The 25,091-nt window shown below is 51.5% G+C and overlaps 2 protein-coding genes and 1 non-coding gene across 7 annotated transcripts; all 3 read left to right on the top strand.

The window, feature by feature from the left end:
- The first annotated feature begins 5,161 nt into the window (after positions 1-5,161).
- TMEM107 (transmembrane protein 107) lies at positions 5,162-17,081 on the top strand. Of its 3 annotated transcripts, XR_006196609.1 has the most exons (7): positions 5,162-5,403; positions 5,586-5,653; positions 5,755-5,855; positions 7,030-7,126; positions 7,357-7,549; positions 12,081-12,135; positions 14,092-17,081. XR_006196609.1 is itself a non-coding variant. In XM_042916477.1 (5 exons), the coding sequence occupies exons 1-5, from the start codon at positions 5,317-5,319 to the stop codon at positions 7,424-7,426; spliced, it is 423 nt and encodes a 140-aa protein (XP_042772411.1). In that variant the 5' UTR covers positions 5,162-5,316; the 3' UTR covers positions 7,427-9,435. The 3 variants fall into 3 exon arrangements, 1 of the variants encoding a protein (XP_042772411.1); XR_006196608.1 differs by lacking the exons at positions 12,081-12,135; positions 14,092-17,081 and adding an exon at positions 9,635-9,796 and having other exon boundaries at positions 7,357-9,132; XM_042916477.1 differs by lacking the exons at positions 12,081-12,135; positions 14,092-17,081 and having other exon boundaries at positions 7,357-9,435.
- On the top strand, positions 8,029-8,164 carry LOC122207439. Its single transcript, XR_006196853.1, has one exon. It is a non-coding gene; the product is annotated as a U8 small nucleolar RNA (small nucleolar RNA).
- A 3,477-nt stretch (positions 17,082-20,558) lies between the features above and the next one.
- VAMP2 (vesicle associated membrane protein 2) lies at positions 20,559-23,909 on the top strand. 3 transcript variants are annotated; one of them, XM_042915019.1, is made up of 4 exons: positions 20,559-20,861; positions 21,181-21,481; positions 21,580-21,631; positions 21,726-23,909. In XM_042915019.1, exons 1-4 carry the CDS (start codon positions 20,656-20,658, stop codon positions 21,755-21,757), a joined length of 591 nt encoding a protein of 196 aa, XP_042770953.1. In that variant the 5' UTR covers positions 20,559-20,655; the 3' UTR covers positions 21,758-23,909. The 3 variants fall into 3 exon arrangements, with proteins under 3 accessions (XP_042770953.1, XP_042770952.1, XP_042770954.1); XM_042915018.1 differs by having other exon boundaries at positions 21,723-23,909; XM_042915020.1 differs by having other exon boundaries at positions 22,228-23,906.
- Positions 23,910-25,091: the final 1,182 nt, after the last annotated feature.

Here is a 25,091-nt window from a genome sequence, read left to right as displayed (position 1 = left end):
AGGAGAGAGAGAATCCCACACAGGCTCCACACTCAGCATGGAGCCTGATGCAGGGCTTTAGCCGGGGATCATGGCCCGAGCCAAAATCGAGTTGGACGCCTGACCAACTGAGCCACCCAGGCGCCCTAAAACACGATTTGTAATTGTTTCCTTGATTGTTTCCCTCGCCACATCCTAAGTTACTCAAGAGAAGGAAGTATGTATTCCTGGCACCCCATACAATTCCTGGAGTAGAGTGTGTATTCAATAAGCATTTGTGAAATTAATGAGGAATCGCTTTGGCAGAAGCACCAGAGTAGGGGAGAGCCTGCTTTGTAGAGGAAGGAGACGTGTCTGAGTAGCTGAAGAACATGAAGTGAAGTGGAAATTTTTGCTAGAAAGGGAAGTCGGGCCAGTGAATATGGTACTGGGGAACGTGGACTTGATCTCTAGGTTCCGAAAGGTTCTGCAGCAGGTGTGAGGTAGTATCAGTCCAGCGTCACCATCCAGAGTACTCTCTGACATTTAAGTCTCCATGTATCCCACCAGTTTCCAGACTTTAGAAATCAACAGATGATTCTGTCCGGATCTGCCTTGTTCAATATGGTAGCCACCAGAGTGGCTGTTCAATATGGGGCCATTCAAATTAAGTTGAGGGACACCTGGGTGGTTCAGTCGCTTAAGCATCTGACTCTTGATTTCAGCTCAGGTCATGATCTCATGGTTCGTGGGTTCAAGCCCGGAGTTGGGCTCCATGCTGACTGCAGGGAGCCTGCTTGGGATTCTCTCTCTCCCTCTCTCTGCCCCTCCCCTGCTCATGCTAGAGCATGCTCTCTCTCTCTCTCTCTCTCTCAAAATAAATAAATAAATATTTAAAAAAAGAAATTAAGTAGAAATTTAAAAATTCAGTTCCGTAGCCCCACTAGCCAAGTGTTCAGTAGCTGGCTACCACGTTGGACAGAGACAATACGAAATATTTCCATTATCATAGAAAGTTCTGCTGGACAGCGCTGATCCAGAGGCTGAAAGCTGGTGGCTTGAGCCTTGTGTACTCTTGTCATTTTTTCCCCCTTCTCTTTTTTTTTTTTCACTTTTAAGTTGGATACTCACATTTATAACTGGAGTAAGAAACTGGATTTCTGGCCTCTCTTAAAACAACAACAAAACGCCCAGGAATCTGGCAACACTGGACTTTTATTTCCTTCCTCAAAAGAATTGAGCAAGGCCGAGTAGCTGCTGCCTCACAAAAGCCACAATAGATGTTAAATCTGTCCGTTCACGATGATCCTAAAAGCAATGAATTGGTCGCTCTTGGCGGGTATGCTCGATCTAACGACCAGTTTACAGGAAACGCAGGACACAGAGGAACATGTTAAATGAGAAGACCAGAACACTGCCCACAGATGGCCCAGTGCCTTCGACAGAGAAATTGCAAGAAAAGGAAACAAGGAGGAGTGGGGAGGGAGGAGGAAGAATCTAAGATAAAAAAAAAAAAAAAAAAGATGAAAGAGACACATTAACCAAATGCAGCGTGTGGACTTCATCATCTATACATGGATATTGCCAGTGGATATTGGGCAATGTCAGCTATTCGGTGATGTCTGGGATTTGCTTCGAAATGACCTAGTGGGGCTGAGAGGGAGAGAGAAGTCCAGCTGAAATAAGTTTGGCCATGTGGTGGCATTTTTGAAGCAGAATGGTAGGCTTCAGATGGGGTTCGTCATACTATTTTATTTGTACACACGTTTGAGTCTTTCCATGATACCCACCCCCCCCCCCCGGCCCCCAAGCTCTTTTCTGACCAGATCAAATCAAATGTTAGGATGTGTGGGTACCAGCCCTGGAGCCTGTGGACCGCCACCAGTGAAGGACATGCCATGTCATCAGCAGTACCTCCTACGGCCACAGGGTGGTTCTAAAACTCACTTTTGTGTGACCTCTGCAGAGTAAGCTTCTGGGAACCAAGGTCATGGAAAAGTGACAGGACAGACCTAAACGCCGGCTCACTGTTTATTAATTCTTAATCTGAAACGTGACTACCAGTTCTTACTATCTAGTAGGTTCCCCTAGGCAGGAAGCCTATAATAAACAGAATGCCCCAAACTTCCATCTGCAGGAACCCAAACTCTAAGAGACATGCTTGACCCCTTCCTTTTTTCTCACCTACCCATAGTCTCACGTTTAGACCTTATTTTTTAATGTTCTCTTGATTCCTTACACTTTGCTCCACTTTCTTATTCCACTCTGGTCCAATATCATTCCATCCGTCCTGGATAACTATACTGATTCTTCACAAGCCTTCTACTTAACATCTTAAAATCGATTCTCCATATTGCAACCAAAGTCATCTTCTAGAACGCTAACCTGACCAGGTCCATCCCCATGGCTGCAAGGCCACATGTCTTGTCCACCCATCCCCCATCCCCCTGATCTCTTCTTCCCCTTCCAATACTAGGCTTCAGACACACTAGCTTCCTTTGTGTCCCACGAACACACTGGCTTTGTTCCCACCTAAGGACCTTTGCACTTGCCTCTGCCTGGAAAGTTCTTTCCCCAGATCTTTCCCCGGCTGACTCCTTCTCTTCATTCTATTTGCTCCGGGAACTTGGAAAATCTTGCAAAGGCATGTGTTGGGTTTTGCTTCCTTTTATTGGATGACAGCGCTACATTCTTCTGCGAACAGACTTGATCAACTGTCACTGGGGGAGTTTGGCTCTGAAGGCCTGGGCTTCCTCATCCCAGGAGAAAGGTCATGTGATCTGCAGGCACCGGAAGGAGCCCTTCAGTGTTTTGCGTCTTGTCCGTTTGCTCAGAAGGTTTCCAGGCTTGCTACGCTGTAATTACGCGTACAGAGCCCACCTCATTATACTTTACATGTCTTTGTTGTACTTGTTTTGAGGGTCTCCTAACGAGTGTCACCTCAAAGGAGAGAAGCAGATGGGGTCACTGTATTTTGCCTGTCCCTCCTGAGGTGGCGGAGGTTTGAAAATATTTTCAGAATTTTGAAATGGTGCAACGATTAAAGAGAGAGTCTCCCCTACACATCCGGGAGCAGAAACCAGTGTGGGTAATATTCGATCATCAGCCAATACTTTTGGAGTAAAAAAAAATCAAGAGACTTTGCTGAATCTCAGTCTTTATACAGATAATTCCTCTGAAAAATCTAAATGATGGCATTTTATTGTTTTATGAGTTTTGGTGACCACATTGTCTCCATTAGGAGGATAAGGCTGTACTACCCTCGAAAGAAGTGGTTTTGTATGAAACTGTCATTACATAGTTTCAATATATAGGAAGTGAACATTTAGGAACATCAATCTGAAAAATATTTCTTCTTTTTATAAAGCAATTTAATGTCTCAATAATAATACTATATAAGACCCAGAAGGAAAACTTAGAAAGGGTTATCATTTAAAACTTTTTATTTTAAAATAATTTGATTTACTGAAAAGTTGCGAAAATAATACAGACAGGGGTGGATGGCTGGCTTAGTCAGTAGAGCATGTGACTCTTGATCTCGGAGCTGTGAATTCAAGCCCCAGGTTAGGTGTAGAGCTTACTTAAAAAAAATAAAATAAAAGATAAAAAAAAAAAAAACATATATAATAAGAGAATTCTCATGTGCCTTCAAGACCAGGCTTTATCATTGCCTCTCTATCTCTACAGACACACGTATATTTTTTTCTAAATCATTTGACGGTAAATTGCAGACATAATTCTCCTTTACCACTAAAATTGCATGTATTTGCTAACCAGGGCATTCTCTTCCATAAAGGCAGTAGAATTTATCAAAAACCAGGAAATTAACACCGATAATACTGATATCTAAACTCGAAGCCTTATTCAAATGTGCCAATGGTTCCACTAATGTCCTTCACAATAAAAGAAAATGGTTGTTTTTTGTTTTCCGGTCCAAGATCCATTAGGATCACACATTATATTTCTCATGTCAAATGTGTCACATCTTTCTAGTCTCCCTAAATCTGGAAGAGCTCTTCAGTCTTTGTCTTTCGTGACTTTGAAGAAACACCTTTTCACTATCTCTTTGAGTTCTGACTTTACCTATTGGTTTAGAAAAAGGAAATCTATTTATTTTAGTGGGGTCCTCAAATAGATGTGTTTCCTCTCAATTTTGAGCACATTTCCTAAAACAAAGTTTAAGGATAAAGGACTTTTTTTTTCAAAGAGTTTTTGCTTGCTCTATTATTCTAGAGTTTCCTTTTTAAAAACGTTATTTACAGTATTGGATTACCTTGGGGGGCTTGTTTGCTGTCCCTCTGGATCTCTCTGATTAGAATAGAAACTCCAGGAAGGTAGAGACTTGGGTCTTGTTTGTCCAGAACAAGAGCCCAGCACATGCTAGCTGGTCAATGAATATTTGTTGAATGAATGAAGAAAACAGAAATGTCCCTTGGGCTTGGGTGTTTAGCTTAGACCGGCCTAAAAACACTCAGATGGAGAGTAGGGAGAGAGATGATCTGGTCATCGGCGGCCCAGGGGAGGTCCCGGGGATGCTGTGACCTGAGGGTGAGCAGCGAGCGGGCTAGAACTTTCTGTTCTGCAAGGATCCCAGTTGAGGGCCCAAGGTCAGTGAGGTCGGTGATAGCAAGAGGTACTTGGGAATATAGCTGGGCAAAGACCGGTGCCCGTATCTCAAACAGATCAGAAAATCCGTCCGCTCCTCGCTTCCATGCCCTTCCCCAAAAGCGCCCCTCATCCACGGAAAGAGAACGGGCCACTTCCCGCTCTCTGCGATGCTCTCACCAAACTGGGGCTGGGCGGGGAGGGGAGAAGAGCATCGGGGAAGGTTCCGATCCGGGGTCCTCGGACAACCAGGGTCTCGGCGGCCATCTAATAAGTGACGGCGGGACAACGCGGGGACATCCGCGTCTGCACGTTTCTTTCCCACGTGCCCAAGGCAGCGGGGGCTAAAGGGATGCGGAGGAGGGAGAAAGAGACCCTGCCTTAGGCCTGACGGGGACAGCGGGCTGCAGCGAGCACCTAGGTCGGAGGGACCTGCCGGGCTCGCGGCAGAGACCTAGTCGGGGAACTCGGAACCGCGCCGCACCCCTGGCAGCAGAGCTCCACCTTGCGTTTTCTGCGGCGGTGGCTGCCGCTCGAGACTTTACAGCCCTCGCGAGATTTTCCGAGATCCCGCCGCAGCGCCGGCTTACGCGGTTGCTAAGGCAACCGGGCGGCGCCAGCGCGAGCGGGAAGGGGGCGCCCGTCGAATTTTTACGTGCTAGCCTGCGAGACTTGAGACTTCAGGCGTGGTCATTCCTGAGCCCCACAGACCACGGCCTCTGCTCCAGTCGGTACTCCTGCCCCAGGGGGGCCATGGGCCGGATCTCGGGGCTCGTGCCCTCTCGCTTCCTGACGCTCCTGGCGCATCTGGTGGTCGTCATCACCTTGTTCTGGTCGCGGGTAAGACCCACGACCACCCTCCTCCCGTTCCTACCCCGTTCCCACCTTGGGGTGGTCCCAGCCCCACTACGCCCCTTCCCCAGGGCCTTAAGCGGGCGTATCTTCCCATCCCCCCTCGGACCCCAGGGCTGCCCCGCTGCGCTCCCTTCTTTCATTTTCTCCTTCTCCGCCCCGCTCCCCAGGACAGCAACATCCAAGCCTGCCTGCCTCTCACGTTCACCCCCGAGGAGTACGAGAAGCAGGACATTCAGTGAGCACTTGGGGCAGGGTGGTCAGAATTCAGCACTGGTGGGGGTGGAAGGGCCTTGAAGAAGTCCCCAAGGCCTGAGCCAACCCCCTTCGTGTCTGCAGGCTCGTGGCAGCGCTGTCCGTCACTCTGGGCCTCTTTGCAGTGGAGCTGGCCGGTTTCTTCTCAGGGGTTTCCATGTTCAACAGCACCCAGAGCCTCATCTGTATCCTTTTTGCCTGCGCACCTTTTCCACACGGTCCATTTCCATCTGGACTCCCTTTCAGCCACCTAACCAGGCCTTTCTGGCACAATAGTGTGTGCTCTAGCGGGCAAACAGCACCTCCGGCTGATAGATCTTCTTAGGCAACGTGGAAAGTTTAAGACGCCCTTCGATCCTTTGTTAAGTTCCCGCTGTGCACCAGGCGCTGGAGATCCCATCTGGGAGTAAAACTCTGTTTTCTCACTTGCGGAAGAGGCAGGTTTGCGGACAGGACATCTGTAATTCAGTGTGATAAGCATTGTGCTACAGGAGTGTGTGAAGATATGAAGCTCTATGGAAACTCAGAAGAGACGGAGAAATAAGGAAGATGGAAATCAGGGAAGCTTCTTGACCCTTGAATTGTATAGACTGAGAGGGCCAGGGCGCTGGACAGTGATTCCAGCAGAGTGAATTAAGTCACTACGAACATTCTTTTCTTTTCTTTTTTTAAAATGTATTTATTTGAGGGGCGCCCGGGTGGCTCAGTCGGTTAAGCATCCGACTTCGGCTCGGGTGATGATCTCGCGGTCCGTGGGTTTGAGCCCCGCGTCGGGCTCTGTGCTGACAGCTCAGAGCCTGGAGCCTGTTTCAGATTCTGTGTCTCCCTCTCTCGCTGCCCCTCCCCTGTTCATGCTCTGTCTCAAAAATAAATAAACGTTAAAAAAATTTTTTTTAAAAAATGTATTTGAGAGAGTGCAAGAGAGGGAGAGAGAGAATCCCAAGCAGGCTCCGCACTGCCAGAGTGGAGCCCGATGCGGGGCTCGATCTCAAGAACAGTAAGATCATGACCTGAGCAGAAATAAAAAACTGGAAGTTTAACCTACCGAGCTGCCCAGGCACCTTCACGGTGTGCAATGGGGAACTTGCTTCTACCTGAAGGGGCCAGGCTGGCCCCCTAGATATGGGGTTGGGTAGCCTGGGGTCCCAGCTGTGCAGGCTCAGTTCTGGTCTCTACTCACATGGCTGTCCTAAAATTCAGAAGTCAGAGCTGCCGAAAACGCAGAAGTGTGGCCTTGGGAATGTGGTAAGGGAGCAAGAGGTGAACCTGAGAGCAGATGCCTGCCCCACCAATGGCCTTTTCTGGCTCATCGCTAACTACTGAACCAAAGGCTTTCCTTGATTCTGGTGCATTCCCAAGCCATTGGGGCTCATTGTAGTGCATCTGTGGCCCTGTCCTTTTTCATATTCGAGCGTTGGGAGTGTACCACGTACTGGTACATTTTCGCCTTCTGCAGGTATGGTACCACCAATGTTTGGGAGTAGGGGAGGAAGGTTTACTCAATCTGAAGGTTTCCCCCACTCAGTCCTTTACTCCATGTATGAGATACCAGATCCACTCAACATCCTGCAGTCTTTTGAATTCCCCTTCTCCTACACTTTGGGGGTGGAGTCTCCAGTTTGGGGATTTGGGTATTTTTATTGCAAGGGGCCTTGAACCAACCACCCACTACTCTACTGTCCACAGTGCCCTCCCAGCTGTCACTGAAATGGCATTGTTCATCAGCGTCTTTGGACTGAAAAAGAAACCTTTCTGATCCCTTCGTGACGGGAACATAGGGATGACGGTTCGAGGAACAAGGGACCCCTCACCATTCCCGCACCGAGGAAGGCAGTCTTCAGCCCTCAAATTGCGTTTGATGGAGGATGTCAGTGTTAGGGTAATTATCACTCGAGTCTGGGATTATCAGCGTTTTCTTTAGTGCTTGTAATAAAATATATCTTAGAGTGAGATCAAAACTTACGACAATTCTAGGGGAGAATTGGGGCGGCCAAACTGCTAGAGAAACGGAAGGCTGTTTTCCAGCCTTGCAGACTGTAAGATAATACGTGTCGCTTTTATTTTGGTTATTACGGTAGACGTCTGACGGAAGGGGGTCGGTGGGCGGAGATATGTAAATAAAGTCCCCGCGATTTTGGTGCCAAGCTCGTGAGTGGAGCATTCTGGGAGGAATTAGGTTGTCTCTTTTTGGCAGTCATATCGGGAAAGAAATATTGTTTTATTCTGCAAATAAACGAGCAACGGTAACGGAAGACCCTGAATAACGTCGGGTTGCTCGGGCTAGCCCGTTAACTACTCACCCTAGCTGCAAGCGGGACCTTTTTCCCTGAGTAAGGAACGCACGTGTGTTTCCGTTTATCGTCAGGTGGGATAATCCTTACCTGTTCCTCCTTTGGGAGGGCAGATCGGAACATGATGATTGGAGATCGCATGACTCGTGATTAACGTCTCTGCGTAATCAGGACTTGCAACACCCTGATTGCTCCTATCTGATTCTGCCTGACGATCCTCATCTTTGTTTTCGTGGGAAGTGGTAGATTATTGATCTTTGGGTGTGAGATGGCGCAACCACCCGGGCTAGGCTGCGTACTGCGGCTGGGGAGGGACGGTGAGTGCTTGGAGTCTTCCTGACAGTAGCTCGTATTTTGGGATTCGCATTCTCCTGCTCTGGGTTGCCGGTTTTCCGGAAACTTCCATCATCCGATGATTGGTCTTGGCGTGTCTTTGAACGCCGCAATCTTAGTGGGGCGGCTCCTTAAGGGAGGAGCCGATTAGTGTTCCACGAGGTTAGTTAATTGTTACAAGGGAAGAACGGGTTGGTCTCCAGGTTCCTGTGAAGTCGCTGTTAATATTTCATCGTGCTAGGTGTCGCCAGTGGTTTATTATCAGGCCGTCTATCCCACCGAGGCCAGAAGGGCCACCTGGGCGTAGCTTCCGCTGTTCCTCAGTGGTCTGAGGAGTACCCCCCACCTCTGCCTGCCAGCACATGGCAAGAACACGTCCGAAAGGAGATTATTTGAACACGCTATTAGGCATTGGACAAACACTGCCAGAGCCTGAGGTGCCACCTTGTGTCAGATCAAGGGTCGTATTTCCTAGGGAAGGTTCAGTGTATGTCGGGAAGGTCCTCTGTGCGTTTTTTCAGTCCCGAATGGGGGAGCCCTGGCCATTCGAAATCAGCAGAAGGCATCCGAGGAGATCTTTGTGGTGAGGCCCCTCAGGTGATGCCCCCCCCCCCCTTTTCCCTTCTGGAGGATCGTCCCTTCTGGCAGCCCTTCATCCCGAGCACTCCTTCAATAAATACTTCGTGAGCATTTCCTATATGCAAAGCTCTGTAGGAAGTGCTGACTGAGGGAAGAGTGTGAATATGGCCCGTGCTCAGCCTCACGATGGAGCCATCGTGGCGCATGGAGACCGACCGGAAGCTCCCCTCCTCGCAGCGTACTTGCAGAGCAAATTGTGGTAAGAGCCGCAAAGGAGAATTACAGAGGCTACGGAGCAGGGGTTCATTTGCCCAAGGTGGCAGGAGTATTGCTCCTAGAGGAGCCGTTGGAGTTGAGGTCCTGGAGTGTGGCTGGGGAAAGTCACATCCCACTGCGCTCTGTGTGCTTCACCGATTTGTGAAAGCCGACCTTTTGTGTTGCAGAAACATTGTGGGCGAGTTGTGAAACAGCTCTTATCAGAAGTGATACAAACAGTTAAATTGTATTTAAAAACACTCAAAACTCATTACTTCCTGATTATGTTTTTTCTCCTCTCTCTCTCTCTCTTTTTTTAACTTTGTAGGAGTTTATTTTATTCATTTTTTTCCAGTGTGGTTTACACACAATGTTACACCAGTTTCAGGTTCCTGATTATTTTCTGCATGTTACTATTATGTGCTCTTGAGGTTATTTACATTTACTGTATCTGTATGGTGGGAGTGCTATATAATGATGTGCCCCTACTGTGTGTCTCTTCCCAGCTCATGTGGAGACATCAAGCTGGTATTTCGAAACTGGCTCTGGCAGGAGTATTTACTCCACAGAGATTGGCAACTGCGGCATATGGGGCTTTGTTGATTACCTAGATTTAAGAAAATGTTGGGGGCGCCTGGGTGGCTCAGTCGGTTAAGCGTCGAACTTCAGCTCAGGTCATGATCTCTCGCTTCGTGGGTTGGAGACCCGCTTTGGGCTCTGTGCTGACAGCTCGGAGCTTGGAGCCTGCTTTGGATTCTGTGTCTCCCCCTCTCTCTACTCCTCCCCCGTTCCTGCTCTGTCTCTCAAAAATAAATAAACGTTAAATTTTTAAAAAATTTAAAGGGGCGCCTGGGTGGCTCAGTCGGTTGAGCGTCCGACTTCAGCTCAGGTCATGATCTCGCAGTGTGTGAGTTCGAGCCCCATGTCGGGCTCTGTGCTGACAGCTCAGAGCCTGGAGCCTGCTTCAGATTCTGTGTCTCCCCCTCTTTCTGCCCTTCTCTGCTCATGCTCTGTCTCTCTCTGTCTCAAAGATAAATAAAAACATTTAAAAAAAAATTTAAAAAAAAGATGACGGAGACAATGTTAATAATGCAGGTTACACATAAAACTGCCATGTCTGTAACTGTTACATTGCAAATAGCACCGAAAATAGAGGAAATATTCTCCCAGAATTTGAAAACTGTTAACAGATTCAGTAAAGAAGTCAGTCCAGTCCCTGAGGAACCAGTGAAAGTACAACATATCTTGACTGCTTCATTTTGTGTCATTCCAAAATGTAAATACAAATATCAACCAACATTCATTTTGGAATTACACTGGTAGGGTATAATTCCACTTAGGAAGTCGTGGATACAAGAGTGGAATTTACAGTAAAGAATATTGTATATTTCATTATTATTTGTAAATTCTGTTACACATCCTTTGTGTCAGTAAGATTGATAATAAACTTATGTACATATATAAATACGTACTGCTTTTGGAGAGTTGGCTGTTAAATATTTATCAGCGATTCCTGCCCCTCTCATCCCAAGAAACTGCCCGTCGCGGATCCTTGTTTCTAAATCCAGAGGGCACTGCTCAGCCTTCGGCTTGGCCTCTTTTCGGCACATAATATGTTGACCACTACTCTTTTGAAAGGTTTTCTTTCTTGGCCTCTGAAAAATAGTTCCCTTGGTTTACCTCCCACTATTCTGGCTGCTTCTTCTCAGGCTCATCTAATTTTTTTTTTTTTTAATTTATTTTTGAGAGAGAGACAGACAGTGCGAGCAGGGGAGGGGCAGAGAGAGAGGGAGACAGAATCATCGGAAGCAGGTTCCAGGCTCTGAGCCGTCAGCGCAGAGCCCGCCGCGGGGCTCGAACTCACAGACTGTGAGATCGTGACCTGAGCTGAAGTCGGACGCTTAACGGACTGAGGCCCCCCACCCCCCACCCCGGCCGAGGTGCCCCTCAGGCTCATCTAATATTGATTGTGTGCCTACACCGGGTCAGTCACTGGGGAGATGCCACTGGGTCACTTCCTCCAGTTGCCCTTATGTGTTGCTGATCATTGCTCCTTGGAAACCTGTAGCTGCCTCTTGTCTTCAGACACCATGTAGATGCCGCTGTTTTCCAAGTGTTGGCTCTCTTATGTGAGCCCCAGTCCAGGGCAAAGACTGTGGGAACAAGCTGTGGGGTGAGTCCGGGTTCAAAGTGCACCCGGCCTCCTTCGTGGCTGTGTGATTGGCAACGGGTCACTTAACCTCTCTGTGCCTCAGTTCCTTCACCCCCACTCCAGAAATAGGTACTACAAGCACTTTAACCATCTGTCTCTTAGTCAACACCGAGGCTTTGCCAATTCACATCAGCAATAGGTTTTTCATTTTATTGTGTCATCAGTGGCTTGTCAATCAGGATAAGCCAGTCCCACAAGACGAATACTGCTTGATTCTGCTTACACGAGGTACCAAGGGTAGTCAGAGTCATAGAGACTGAAAGTAGAACGGGGGGGTGCCAGGGGCTGAACAAAAGGGGGTGAGCTGTTCGGCGGTGGAGAGTTTGTTTTGCAAGATGAAAAATTGGAGTTCCGGAGCTTGGTTGTAGAACAATATAAATGTACTAACACTACTGAATTGTACACTTTGAAAATGAGCAAAGGTGGAAGGGTGCCTGGGGTGCTCAGTGGGTTACGCCTCCGACTCCTGCTTTCGGCTCAGGTCGAGGTCTCACAGATTGGTTCGTGGGATCGAGCCCTGCATAGGGGTCTGGGCTGACGGTGTGGAGCCTGCTTGGGATTCCCTCCGCTGCTCTCCTGCTCGCTTGCACACACACTCTCTCTAAATAAGTTAATTAATCAAACCTTGAAAAATGTTTACTAAAACAAAACTTGACATTTTAAACCTTTTTTCTTGACTAATTTTAAACCTACAGACAAGTTGCAAAATAATACAGATTTCCTGTATGCCCTTCACCCAGGTCCTCCAAATGTTAACATCTTGCAAAGTCAGGTCACGATCATGGAAACCAGAAGGTTAGTGCTGATCCCCAACTATTACCTGATCTACAGACCTTACTTGAATTTTACTAGCTTTCTCCTTAATGCCCTTTTTCCAATTCAGGCTCTAATCCAGGATTTCACATCGCATTTAGTTGTCATTCTCAGGCTTTTCCAACCACTTTTTTTTTTTTTTTTTTTTCTCCTTCCTTTCACTATCTTGACACATTTGGTAAGTCCTGGTGAGTGGTTGTGTAGAATGTCCCTCCATTTGGATTTGTCTGGTGTTTCACATAATTAGATGGGGGGTATGCATTGGAGTGAGGGAGAGGCCTGGGTGGCTCAGTCGGTTAAGTGTCTGATTCTTTTTATTTAAAAAAAAGTTTTTTTATATTTATTTATTTTTGAGAGACAAAGTGAGACTGGGGGAGGGGCAGAGAGAGAGGGAGACACGGGATTGGAAACAGGCTCCAGGCTCTGAGCTGTTAGCACAGAGCCTGACACAGGGCTCGAACCCACAGACTGGGAGATCATGACCTGAGCCGAAGTCGGACACTCAACCGACTGAGCCACCCAGGCGCCTCTCTTTTTATTTTTGAGAGAGACAGAGAGATAGAGCGTGAGCTGGTTAGGGGCAGAGACAGAGGGAGACACAGAATCTGAGGCAGGCTCCAGGCTCTTGAGCCGTCAGCACAGAGCCACAGTTCGATATGGGGCTCGAACTCACAAAATGTGAGATCGTGACCTGAGCCAAAGTTGGACACTTAACCGACTGAGCCACCCAGGCGCCCCAAGTGTCTGGTTCTTGATTTCTGCTCAGGTCATGATCTTATGGTTCATGAGATTGCGACCCCCTAGATCTTGGGATTCTCTCTCTCTCTGCCCCACCTCTGCATGTACTCTCTCTCTCTCAAAAATAAATCAACTTAAAAAAAAAATAGTTTGGAGTGAGGAGGACATTTCTGAGTATGAAAACAAAACACAGAAGTCCTAAAAGAAAACCCATAACTAACTAGAATTTAAATAACATTTTGAAAAAAAGAAAAAGAAAATACATAAAAAGATACATTTTATGTATTAAAAATGTAAAAAGTATGCATGGTAAAAAACCATAAGCAAAAGATAAATGACAATCTAAGGAAAATATAATTCACATTGCAGAGAAAGGGCTCATTTTGATACATAAAAATCTACAAGTCTATAAGCAATACACCAACAACCCAATAAAAAAAGGCACAGTAAGGGGCACCTGAGTGGCTCAGTTGGTTAAGTGTCCAACTTTGGCTCAGGTCATGATCTCGCAGTTTGTGGGTTCAAGCCCCGTGTCAGGTTCTGTGCTGACAGCTTGCTCAGAGCCTGGAGCCTGCTCCAGATTCTGTCTCCCTTTCTCTCTGCCCCTTCCCTGCTCATACTCTGTCTCTGTCTCTCTCGAAAATGAACATTAAGAGGGGTGCCTGGGTGACTCAGTCGGTTAAGCGGCCGACTTCAGCTCAGGTCATGATCTCTCGGTCCCTGAGTTCGAGCCCTGAGTTCCCTGAGTTTGAGTTCTGTGCTGACAGCTCAGAGCCTGGAGCCTGTTTCAGATTCTGTGTCTCCCTCTCTCTGACCCCCCCACCCCCCACCCCGTTCATGCTCTGTCTCTCCCTGTCTCAAAAATAAATAAAACGTTAAAAAAAATAAACATTAAGAAAAAAATTAAAAAAGAAAAAGGCACAGTAAAATTGTATGGACATTTCACAGGAAAGGAAATCTAAAGAACTCTCAAATATATGAAAAGATGCCTAAGCTCATTGACCATAAGAGAAATGCAGATGGTGTTTGACTTGTACTGGTAACACCGGAAAAGTCTCATTGAGAGTTGGAGAGGGTATGGGTTTAAGTAAACAGGCCTCACTGCTCGTGGGTGGGAGTAACCCACCCACAGAGCGCAATTTGGCAATATCCACGCAAATCAAAAGCAATCAAAACAAATGCTCCTCCTCTCTGACCCAGGATTTTCACTGCTGGGAGGTAGTCCTGCATATGGGTGAGATGGGAACGTGCCGGTTATTCCTTACGGCTTTGCTGGAGTCGCAAACGTAGGACCGTCAACAGGAGACCGGGCGAGTCGCGTTAACAGCGTAACCCTGGGCAGCCGGGAAAGAAACAATCTCCAGGATGGTGACAAAAGGACTTTGTGGAATGGCTCCTGTTGTTTGCTTCCATTTGTGTAAAAAGTGGGAAAGCACAGACCAGCCCGTGGGAAAACCATCTCTGGAAGGAGCCAAGGTACCTGGGAAGACTGGTGCTGGGGGCAGAAGCTGGGTGCCTGGGGGACTGGGGGGGAGGGGGACTTTCTCCGTGTGCTCTTTTGAACTCTGGGAATTCTGAAGCGCATGCCTTTGAAAAGACAAACCGTAACATTCTTGAAGAATGTGAGCCTGCGGTTGCCGGTGCCCCCCATCTGGAAATGAAGCCAAGTCGGAGTCCAGCAAAGCTAGAAACAGAGACAGCGGACTCCCCGATGATGTCACGGGAGTGCCTGGTTCCTGCTATTTCCAGGTGGGTTTCAGTATGTGAGCCCTCAGATTCTCCTTTTTGGTTTAAATCGGTTTGAGCTGTGTTGGCGCGTGTCTCGATGGTTACGTGCATCAAAGACCGCGATGGGTTTTGGGTTTTGTTTCGTTTCGTTTTCCCGCTTTATTGAGGTGTAACTGACAAACACACTGTGTTTTAATGATCTTTCTCGTGCCTTATCGTAGCTCCTGGTGTCAGCACAGTGCCTGGCATCGGAGAATGAAGGAGCCCTCATTTCACGGATGAGGAACACGGGGCCCCAGGAGAAAGCCATTTGCCTCACGCGAATATGGAGAGCTGGGGCTAGATAGGTCCCAAGTTTCCTGGCTGTCAGGCCAAATCAGTCGCTCGATTCAACAAGTCTTCATTGAATATCTCCCACCTGCCAGGCTCCGGACATGGCATGTGAGACGGAAGGAAATAAGGATGATGTGGCCCCTTGCCAACCACACATATAGTCTGGACCCCCCTTCCCCCCAACAGAGGAACTTGCTAACCCCAGTGAGCCTCTAAGGAATTGAGGGTTGCAGAGTCAGGCTGTGCGACCAGGAGGCCTCCCAGGCTCCCAGTCCCAGAAGACTGGGATCTGCCTGCGTCTCGTCTTCCCCACACCAGGCTCTGGTGTATGGCCTCCCCACCACCCAAGCCCACGCTGCTCTGTTTCCCAGAGGCAGGAGGCCCGCGCCTGCCCTGCTGCGGTGACAGGAGCCAGCTCCCTGGCCACACTGGTCACAGATGATCGGAGCTTCACCAGCTCAAACAGGGCTGTCCTCACAGGAACGGTGGGCACACGGGCCCTGCCCGAACCCATTCTCCCCAAACAGGAGCCTAGGCGTTCACCGTTAGCGGTCCATTTGCCTGCTGTGCTGTGTGTTTGTCTTTTAAAACGCTCCCCACTGAAACTGTAGTTCACCATCATTCATTCATTATTCATCGGCCTGCCTTGTTTCTGGCACTGTGCTTGGGACCCATGCAGGGAGAATAGATTAAAAAGGTACCGCTTTGTGTATATATATTGTTTTATACACACACAAAAAAACTTTTTAAAACAGGTATCATTCTGTATGTGTGTGTGTGGGGGGGGGAAGTTGATTCATTAATCTAAAAAGACTCCATTGAGGCATTTCTCTGAGCCTAGTTTTCCCCTAATGTAAAATCAAGACAATACCAACCTCATAGGGTTGTCGTGAGAGTCAGTTCATCATGGCAAGTATATAGAACAGCATTCCTAAGAGCACTGTTATAATAGCAAAAAGAAAAGAAAAAAGAAAAAAAGAAACAACCTAAAAAGCTGGTCCTTGAAGGATTAAAGTGTGGTAAGTTTTCTGGGTAATCTGGGAGATTGGCCATGAACATTTGTCTTCCCTCCCTTCCAAATCTGAATTAAATAACGAGAGAAGTCAAAGGTGGACAAATCTACAAGGACCAAGAGACCCGAGACAGCTGTGGACATGAGATTTCAACAAGGTGCTCAAGACTACATAGTGGCTGAAGGGTGATGGCAGACCACGCAAGGACAAGGGCAGAGGGAGTCAGGGCATGGCGTCCGTAGGCCCCGGAGGTCGCCAGATCCCCCGGTCAAGGCCTGGCTGAACGTGGGGGGGGGGGGGGTGGCCGAGGGCCTGTTTTCAGAATGTTGGGACTCTTGGTGCTCTGTCACCTGTCAGAAGACCCGAGTCGCACACATCACCCCTCCTCATCCTGATTTTCAGGGAGGCTTTGGACGTGGGGACAACAGGTGCAGCAGACAGGAGGCTTGAGACTACAAACAGGAGCCCCCAGCCGTTCCAGATCCTGCTCCCTCCATACACAGCGAGGGCAGGGATGGAACATCCAGGGTATGCTTCTCCCAAAAAACTGAACAGCCCCAGAGAAATCCTGCCATCTATCAACACTGGGGAGCCCCTTTGAAAAGTTTTCCACTGTCCTGCAGGAAAGCCAGTGGTCAGTGAATGCCCGCCCTACACACACACACACACACACACACACACACACACACACACACAGCTTCCAATCAGCTTCTTGGTGCCTCCCTATAAAGGCAGGAACCAGCAGACGTTTGAGACAGGCCTGCGAAATGAGAAAGACAATCCTCCCATTTTTTAAAAAAACAAACAAAAGAAACTGGAAGAGACAGATAACAAGGAGGTTGCACAAGAGAAAAAAATAGCCTATAATTAGAAAGCTAAAAAAAGGAAGGGGCAACTTCACGCATATAGTCTGAGCGTTTGTGTTTCTCAAAAGAAAAAAGCATCTACGTCTGTGTGCGCCAACCATTCTCGAGGATTTACAAGACCGCACACAGCGGCCGCGTTGCAGAGGGTGGTGGGGGCGGAGCTCAGAGTGAGGGTTTGCTGTGCATTCTTTTGTACTTGTGATTTGTAGGGGCGCCTGGGTGGCTTGGTCCGCTAAGCGTCTGACATCAGCCCGGGTCATGATCTCTCAGTCTGTGGGTTCGAGCCCCGCATCAGGCTCTGCCCTGACAGCTCAGAGCCTGGAGCCTGCTTCGGATTCTGTGTCTCCCCCTCTCCTGCTTGCGCACGTGCGCCCGCACACTCTCTCTCTCTCAAAAATAAATATTTAACAAAAACAAAAAACAACCCTGCCTGTAGCAATCCACCGGAAGCTCCTGGCACAGTAGGCTCCTGGTAGACTCCTGGTGGTTTCCATTCTCTCCAGGAGCCCAGGGCTTGGCAGGCAGCCCCTGAGCCTTCAGGACTGGAGGGCTCAGCCAGAGGTCACAGCGGTCACAGGTTTTGCCAGCTGATTGTGACAGAGGTGGGGCTAGCCCCTGGGGCTCTACTCCAGGTGGCATTTGCTCCTACTCTTAATTAGAAGGCCTTTTCTTTACTAGCATCAAGGGGCAAAGTTTCTGAAATTAATTACCGTTTGGTCGGGTTTGACTCACGGATGGAACAAGTTCATGAGTCGGTGTGGGAATGACCCGGCCCACCCCATTCCATCCCAACTTCTAAATCAGTTGTTGCTAGCAGAGGAAACCGCAATAAAAGAAAGCCTTTATTAAAGTTTTTCCCTGTGCCGCCTACATCAGAATCACCATAGGTGCTTGTTAGAAATGAACTTGTCCCTCCCCCCCCCACCCCAACCTCTTTTGAATGAGCCTTGGCAGTGGGGCCCAGAGATCTGGCTATCAAACGCAGGTGAATGTAGAAACCTCCATCATCTCAGTCTGTAAATAGATTATTTTTCTTTAGTTCAACTTCTATTTTGGGTCTCCCTTCTACTGCTTGCAGAAAACATTCCCTTATCCATTTCCAGGTGAACTCAGTTATCCCACGCCACCCCTTCTCCCGCCTCCACCATTGATCTAAATTTGGGTGGGCTGCTCAGTGAGACTCCTCTGAGATAAATCCTCGTAGGTCCCCACCTCCGTGGATCATAGGGGCCCTCATTTCTGCTCTTGTGCTGCTGCCCCCAGGACGCAATAGCAATGTGCCAGCTTTCCAAGCCACCCTTCACGGCCTTGGCTCCCTGGATTTATTCTGGGTTCTGTCCCTTCCATGTCCTCTGGATTTGGCCATTGGGGAAAATGAGGATCACTCCTAAAGCAATGTCTAACATCTGGTCTGGTCCTCCAACAGCTTCTCCCCAGCCGGTGCAGGGTCTCCGGGCCGGTGAGGGAGGGGCCTATTTCCTTCCAACCTTCCCTGTCTTAGACACGGACACTGCAGCTTTTGAACTTAAAAGGCTGGAATTTGGCATCTTTGTTCTCTGGCTAGAAAATAGAGTAGTCTCGAGGCCAAAAAGCAAAAGCTAGCACCCCACAGTGCCATCTGAGTCTTCAGAGAAGCTGCTCTTTTCTTCCTTTGCACAGAGGCTGAGCCGCCCAGACGTCCTGGGCGTCCTGTGCCGCTGCACAAGGGCCAGGCAAGTGGCTGCTCCGGGAAGGGGAAGCAGCCGAGAGGATCTTAGATCTGCTGAGTCCCCACACCCACCACGAGCTCCCAGTTCACTCACCTTCCCCAGACAGCTGGGATATGACACCTCTGGTGACACAGCCAGTCCCCAGGCTTCGGCTGGCTGGGAGGGGATGGGGGCGCTGCATTAGGGAGGTTCTCACACCGGGAGGCCAGGGTGGGGGAGGGAAGAAGCTGGCTCCTGTCTGTCCCTGAGACCAAGGCCAGCAGCCTCCCTCTGCTCCCCTTCCAGGGATTCAATGAGCAACCCCCCCCCCCCCAGGGCTATTATGCCTCCCCTAAGACATATCCTTCTTCACTTTTGGGGCTTGCCTTGACCCACCCTCACAAGACGGTCAGCTCATCTGGTCCCATCTTCTCTCCGAAGGACCAGGCCTGCTGGGGATGAGCGGACTGGATGCAGCTGCTGTTTAGAGGGACCTAAAGAGACCAGCGAGGGATGGAAGGGGATGTGAATAATCTCTCACCATGTTCCAGATCAAGGCATTTTAACAACTATATGTGTAGTGCCTACAGATGTTATGTATTTGGGGTCTAGGGACAGGACAGGAACTGGCCAAGGTCACACCTATGAGACTGATCCGCGTGTAAAGTAGTATGTGCCTGGGCACTGCAGGGCAGTTCATGCCGACTGTCTTTCCCCCTAAAGAAAAACAAACCAAACAAACAGAAAACCCCCAAAGCCCCCTCCTGTCGCAGCCTGGACCAGAGGCTGAGTCCTCCTGTCGCCCGGGTAGCTGACCCAACTCTGGGACAGAGCTGGGTTTTGGCCGGTCTGCGGGTCTGTGGCCACCACGTGAAGCAGCCCCGCAGGGAAGCCTCGTGCCCTCTTCCCTGGCCTTAACCTTGGCCTACCTCAGCCGGGCCGGCCTGCCAAGCACCCCTGGTCTGAGCCCCACACCCTGCAGTGACTTGGTTGGGGTGGGGGGGGGGGGGAGGGGAAGAGCCTGCCTCTTCTCCCTTTCTTTACATCCCGTTACTCAGCGGCCAGGGGCTCCAGGCCTCCCCGGAGCCCTCCACCTGCGGGGCGGACCGAGGGGACCAACTCCCTCCGCCCCATCCACCTCCGCGGCGTGGTCCGGCGACCTGCGCTTGCCCCTTCTAACCTCCCGCCCCAGCCCCCTGCGAACGCTGAGGCTGGTCGCTGGCGTCGGGACCCGGGCGCAGGCCGAGGCCTTGCGGGGGGAGGGGGCGGTGTGTGTGTGGAGTGCTGACTGGTTTACGGGTTTCGCGGGTGGGGGAGGACGTGGCCCGGGGCTCAGGGGCGCCATCGGCAGCACAGGGCAGAGGCGTGGGGCGGCTGGGAGGGCTGCGGCGCGACGGGGCGGGCTGGCGGTGGGCGCGGGGAGCCGCAGCACCCGGGTTCGGGGCTCACGGTGCAGCTGCAGGTGCGGGAGCGGCGGTGGAGGGCGGGGGGCTCGCTGCCCCGCCGGCCCCGCCCCCACCGCCCAGGCTCCCGACGCGTCGCCTGCCGGCCCCGCCCCCGCCCGCAGTGCCCGGATGTGGGTGACGTGCGGCCGCCATCTTCCCGTCCCGGGCAGCCAGCGCCAGTCGGAGCCAGCGCGAGCCGCCGCCGCCGCCGCCGCCGCCGCCGCCACCGCCGCCGCCGCTGCTGCCGAGTCGTCCTCCCGCCGCCCCCGCCATGTGAGTCGGCCGCCCGCGCCCGCACCGGGCCTGTCTGCCTGCGCCGGCCGCCGCCCTTGGGAGCCGGTGCGGGGGTCGCCCGGGGTTCGGCCCGCGCCCCGAGGCTAGGCCGGCGCCCGTGACTGCGCGCGGGTAGCTGGAGAGCGCCGCTCCCGGGCTGGCCGCGCGGGCGATGGCCCCGGGATGGAGCGGCCCCGGCGTCCGCCCGCCCCTGTCATTGCTGCCGCCAGTCGTTTCGGGGCGATCCCGGACCTTGTCTTTGAGGTCGCCCTTATTTGACAGGCGGGGAAACTGAGGCCCGGAGGGGGGGGGGAGGGGGCCCGACTCAAGGTCACGCGGCTTGGCGGCGGCGGGGCCGGACGAAATCCAGGGTTCCCATCGGTGGCCTTCCTCCCGGGAAGGAGAAAGGGAGGGACGGATGGATGGACAGGAGGATGGGCGGAGCCCTGGCCGCGGGGCTTGTGGCTGGAGGCCCTGGGTCGTAATCCGCCCCTGCCCCTCAGGTCGGCTACCGCTGCCACCGCCCCCCCCGCCGCCCCAGCCGGGGAGGGAGGCCCCCCTGCGCCTCCTCCAAACCTCACCAGTAACAGGAGACTGCAGCAGACCCAGGCCCAGGTGGATGAGGTGAGTGCGAGGGGTGTCAGCGGCCGCGGGAAGGACCCTGAGGGTTGGCATAGCGGTGTGGGGGCCCATCTTGGTTGGAGGTGGTGAGTCTGTGAGTTTGGGGACAAAGACACGCCATGCCCCTTCCCTGGCGAGCATGCACTCGCAACGGCCCTGGGGCGTTAGTCAGCCTTGCTGTCCTGGGGTGTTTCGGTCGCGGCAGGTGTGGCCCGGTGACGGACAGGCTGCTTGAGGCTCAGTGCACAGAGGGTGCTGCTGTGACATCTGAGATGTCTGGCCCTCAGCATGCCCCTGATGTGTGCTCCTTGCATGTCCCCAGGTTGCTAGGCATGTTCTCTGTGTGTCCTTGGCATGTTAGCCTGGCACCATCGGGGTGCATGTTCTCTGTGGGTGCACGGTTGAGGAGTGCCCTCATTGAGGCGGCCTTGGCACACCCCCTGCCTCGCGGGCCCCTCCCCCAGGTGGTGGACATCATGAGGGTGAACGTGGACAAGGTCCTGGAGCGGGACCAGAAGCTGTCAGAGCTGGACGACCGTGCAGATGCCCTCCAGGCAGGGGCCTCCCAGTTTGAAACAAGTGCAGCCAAGCTGAAGCGCAAATACTGGTGGAAAAACCTCAAGGTGAGGGTGGAGGCACGCAGGAGGGGGCTGGCAGGAGAACTGGTGGGTGAATGGGGGTGTCACGGTCTGTGTTGCTGACCCCCCCCTCTCGCCCCCAGATGATGATCATCTTGGGAGTGATTTGCGCCATCATCCTCATCATCATCATCGGTGAGTAGGGCAGGAGTGGCTAGGGCCCTTTCTCTGGAGAGGTTTCCCCTTCTAGGTTTTGAAGGTCATTAACCTAGATTTTACTATTCAGCAGAAAGCACGTATAGCTGCCGACCGCAGCTCTGATCCATCTAGAGCCCAAAACCTCGATGCCGTTTAGTCTTCACTTTGCCTGGTTCTGGGCAACTTTTGTTAAGATTTTTGGAAACAGGAACGCTGGTGAATCCCCACCGCTCCCTGAGGATAGAGTTTGGGCCTAAGAGCCCGGTCTGGGGACCTTGGAATTGGGAAGCGGGAGAGCAGGCAAAGCCCGGGGGCTTGAGACACGGCTAGGAAGCCAGACATCCTACCGCTCGAGCGCTTGTGGGCCCAGAGGCCCAGAGGATTAAGAGCCTGTGGCCCCAGGGCCATACCATGGACTTGAAGAGACCTTGGAACCTACCGGTCCAGCCCCTTGCTTTACAGATGAAGACCCTAAGGCTGAGAGGGCTGGGCCGTGGGGGGCGGGGATGGGAGCAGGGCCAGGCCTGACACACTGCTTTCTCTCTCTCTCTTTCTCCCCTTCTCTCTTCTTCCTTCTCTTTCCTTCTCTACAGTTTACTTCAGCTCTTAAACCCCCGAGGAGCCCGCCCTGCCCAGAGAAGGGCCTCTCCCCACCTCCCCCACCCCCCCCATCCCCAGCCGCTCCTCCACCTCTCAGCCATATCTTCCAGCCCCCCCTCCCCTGGATCCGCGTGTGTGTGTCCCTGTGTGTGTGCCCCCCTGTAAATAGCCAGCTGTTATTTATACATATATAATATTATATATATTTGGTCTGTTTGTAGTTTTATTACTAGAAGATTTTTCCGGTTGTCCTTAACACCCCTTCCTGAAGTTCCCATCTCTTTTCTCTTTTCCTCCCGCCCCTTCCCTCTCTTCCTGACCAGCCCCTAGTCCTTTCATTTGCATCTGCTATGCAATAGTCCCTCTTCCTCTCCTCTTTCCCTTGGATTTAGCTGATCCTTCCTCCCACCCTGGCCTTCCCTGCACCCCCACCCCCAACAAAAAACAAAAAACAAAAAGCAACTGTCCAGGCCTCCCTAGCTGCATCTTTGCATTGTCGGGAGGCCCTGAGACTGGCCCCACTTGGTCCTAAGAATCCCAAGGTCTTCTGGGAGCTTCCAGCATGTTAATTAGCCTCATTTACATTCGGACATCCCTTTTGGTTTCCTTCTCTTTTGTTCCATCATCCTTCATTCTTTCAACCCGTGTTGCTTTTTTACTGAGGCGCTAGTCCCCATGGTCCTTGTATCACTTTCATTTGCATGACGTTACTTGCAGGTGGTGGGAGCCTGGGCTTTTGGGGAGCCAGAACCTTCTGGCCCCCAGAATCACCCCCTCCTAGCCCCCTCTAGTCCAGTTTGCCTCCCCTACCCCCATTTTCCAAACCTCTTGTCCCCTCCCCTCCCTCCCCCCTCCCCCCAGCTGGTGTGGAAGTGTCTCGGAGTTCAGTGTGTCATGAAGGACCAATAGTTTTGCCACTTGGAGTCTCTCCCCACATTCGTGCTCCCCAGTTTTCGTGTGGGGCACTCAACCGACATTCCCATGGGGTCTCCCTCCCTCCCATCCGCCTGATCTGCCTCCTCCTCCTCCTCCTCCTCCTGCGGGGAGAGTTTGGGGGTTGGCCGCAATCTGACTCTTTTGGGAGAGATGGCTGCCAGTGTGTGGGGGGTCATCACTGCCTTGGGGAGGAGTGGGGCAGGGCAGAGAATCCCCCCAATTCCTGCCTGAGATCTGGCCCCACCCTTGCCGGGGGTTGGACTGAAAACTCCCCTCCCTAACTTGGGGGGGTTGTTGCTCCCATCACTGCCCAGCTCCTCTGACTGCCCCCCTGAAGTCAGGGCGGGGGTACTAGTCACTGCCAACGAGTGTATGGGACTTGCTGGAAGATGGAGATTCTCGCCCCTTCCCAGGGCAGTCGAGCCCAGAGCGTTGTCTCCTCCTTAGGTGAAGTGATACAGGAAGGGTCTAATGTCTTTTCAAATGGCACAATTTTAGGGGTCTGAGGGTACAGTCCCTTAATCTGCTGGAGGGGACCCCCCAAACTCTTTCTTCCCCCCACACTCAAGGTTTCTGTGTGGACGGGGGAGCAGGGAGATCTGAGCTGTGGTGTGAAAGGGTAGGGAGAGATGCTGGGGTGGGGGTGTTGTGTTCTAGACCCCCCCATATTATCCCAGTGTCCCCTGCCCCCCTTCCCTCCCCCATGCCCCCAATTCTGTGACGCATCCAGATTGTGAAAATGTACAATAAATGTGTAATGAGTACAGCTGGTGTGTGTTCTAAGACCTTTTCTTAACTAGTGGGGGCGGGGTGGGGTGGGGATTGGATCCGCAGGTTTAACAGGAAAGTTGAGAAGATCCATTCGGAACCGGACTGAGCTTTGCTGGAGGGCCTGACCTTGGGCACAGCAAAGTGTGATTCCCACAGTGGCCACGGGTGGGCACCAGGCGCTGATGAGGGGAAGCCGTCTTGATCCCTGTGTCAGCCTGGTGCACCTGGAGGCTTGGGCTTCCCAGCTTGCCCCATTTCTCTTTCCTGGAGGCCTTCTCCTGCTCCTGGATCCCTTTCTACCCCTTGATTTAATTCCCGGATGCTCTGCATTTGCTCCCACGGTCATTTACTCCTAGGCCTGAAGTAGACAGCCGTCTTCTTCGAAACATCCCTTCCCCTGGGTGCCTAGCGCAGTGCCAGCATCCACAAGGGGTTCATAAATACGGAACAAATTGGCTCAGAGAGACCCAGCGGAGTGTGGTACGGAGCAGGCCACAGACTGGCCTGCCACCCCTGCACCTTGTTGTAGGATTGGTGACTCTAGACCCCACGCTGAGCCCCCATAGTCTCCAGGTCCTTGACGTCCCTGATGTGACACCCTAGCATCCCCGACCCCAGCTGCTTCAACAATGAGTGGAGGGTGCTAGACCAGCTCTGAAGGGCCGACTTCTCTGGGATGCAGCAGGAGGATTCAGCAGTACGGGAAATCGAGAGAGTGTTTCCCAAACTTGTCTGCCAAGGACGCTTTTACAAATAGATGTTCTAAGAGGCCCAGGTGATTCTTAGAACTAGGTAGGCAGTCATTATAGTAATGTCCACCATTTATTTCGGGCTTACTATGTTCCATAACGTGCTCAGGGCGTTTTTCCGTTCATCTGCCGAATCCTTTCCAGGTTTAAGGTTCTCATTCGCCCTAGGGACCCACCTTCTTTATAAGTGTCAAGGACCTGGATCTAAATCTTGGCCCCGTTATGGACTGGAGTGTTAATCCAGACGGATTATGTAACCTCCCTGGAGCTCAGTCTCATTTGTAGGGCGGAGTAGTAGTAAGTGAGACGGCCTCCGGATTTGTGAGAAGCGCCTGGCTCGGTCCACAGGAAACCATCGCGAGCCAACCATCATCTTCATCAACACGCGGCGCCGAGATAGG

This window comes from Panthera leo, chromosome E1 (assembly GCF_018350215.1).
Source record: "Panthera leo isolate Ple1 chromosome E1, P.leo_Ple1_pat1.1, whole genome shotgun sequence".
NCBI lineage: Eukaryota > Metazoa > Chordata > Mammalia > Carnivora > Felidae > Panthera > Panthera leo.
The sequence above is the reverse complement of the archived record's forward strand: the minus strand, read 5'-3'. Positions and strand labels throughout refer to the sequence as shown.

What these genes read in the sequence shown, in the direction of transcription:
- TMEM107 (XM_042916477.1), top strand. Translation starts at nt 5,317, where the DNA reads ATGGGCCGGATCTCGGGGCTCGTGCCCTCTCGCTTCCTGACGCTCCTG. An exon ending in TACGAGAAGCAGGACATTCA is followed by an intron (nt 5,654 to 5,754) that starts GTGAGCACTTGG and finishes TCGTGTCTGCAG; the next exon opens with GCTCGTGGCAGCGCTGTCCG. An exon ending in CAGCACCCAGAGCCTCATCT is followed by an intron (nt 5,856 to 7,029) that starts GTATCCTTTTTG and finishes TGCATTCCCAAG; the next exon opens with CCATTGGGGCTCATTGTAGT.
- VAMP2 (XM_042915018.1), top strand. Translation starts at nt 20,656, where the DNA reads ATGGATGGACAGGAGGATGGGCGGAGCCCTGGCCGCGGGGCTTGTGGC. An exon ending in CCCAGGCCCAGGTGGATGAG is followed by an intron (nt 20,862 to 21,180) that starts GTGAGTGCGAGG and finishes GCATGTCCCCAG; the next exon opens with GTTGCTAGGCATGTTCTCTG. An exon ending in CATCCTCATCATCATCATCG is followed by an intron (nt 21,632 to 21,722) that starts GTGAGTAGGGCA and finishes TTTACTATTCAG; the next exon opens with CAGAAAGCACGTATAGCTGC.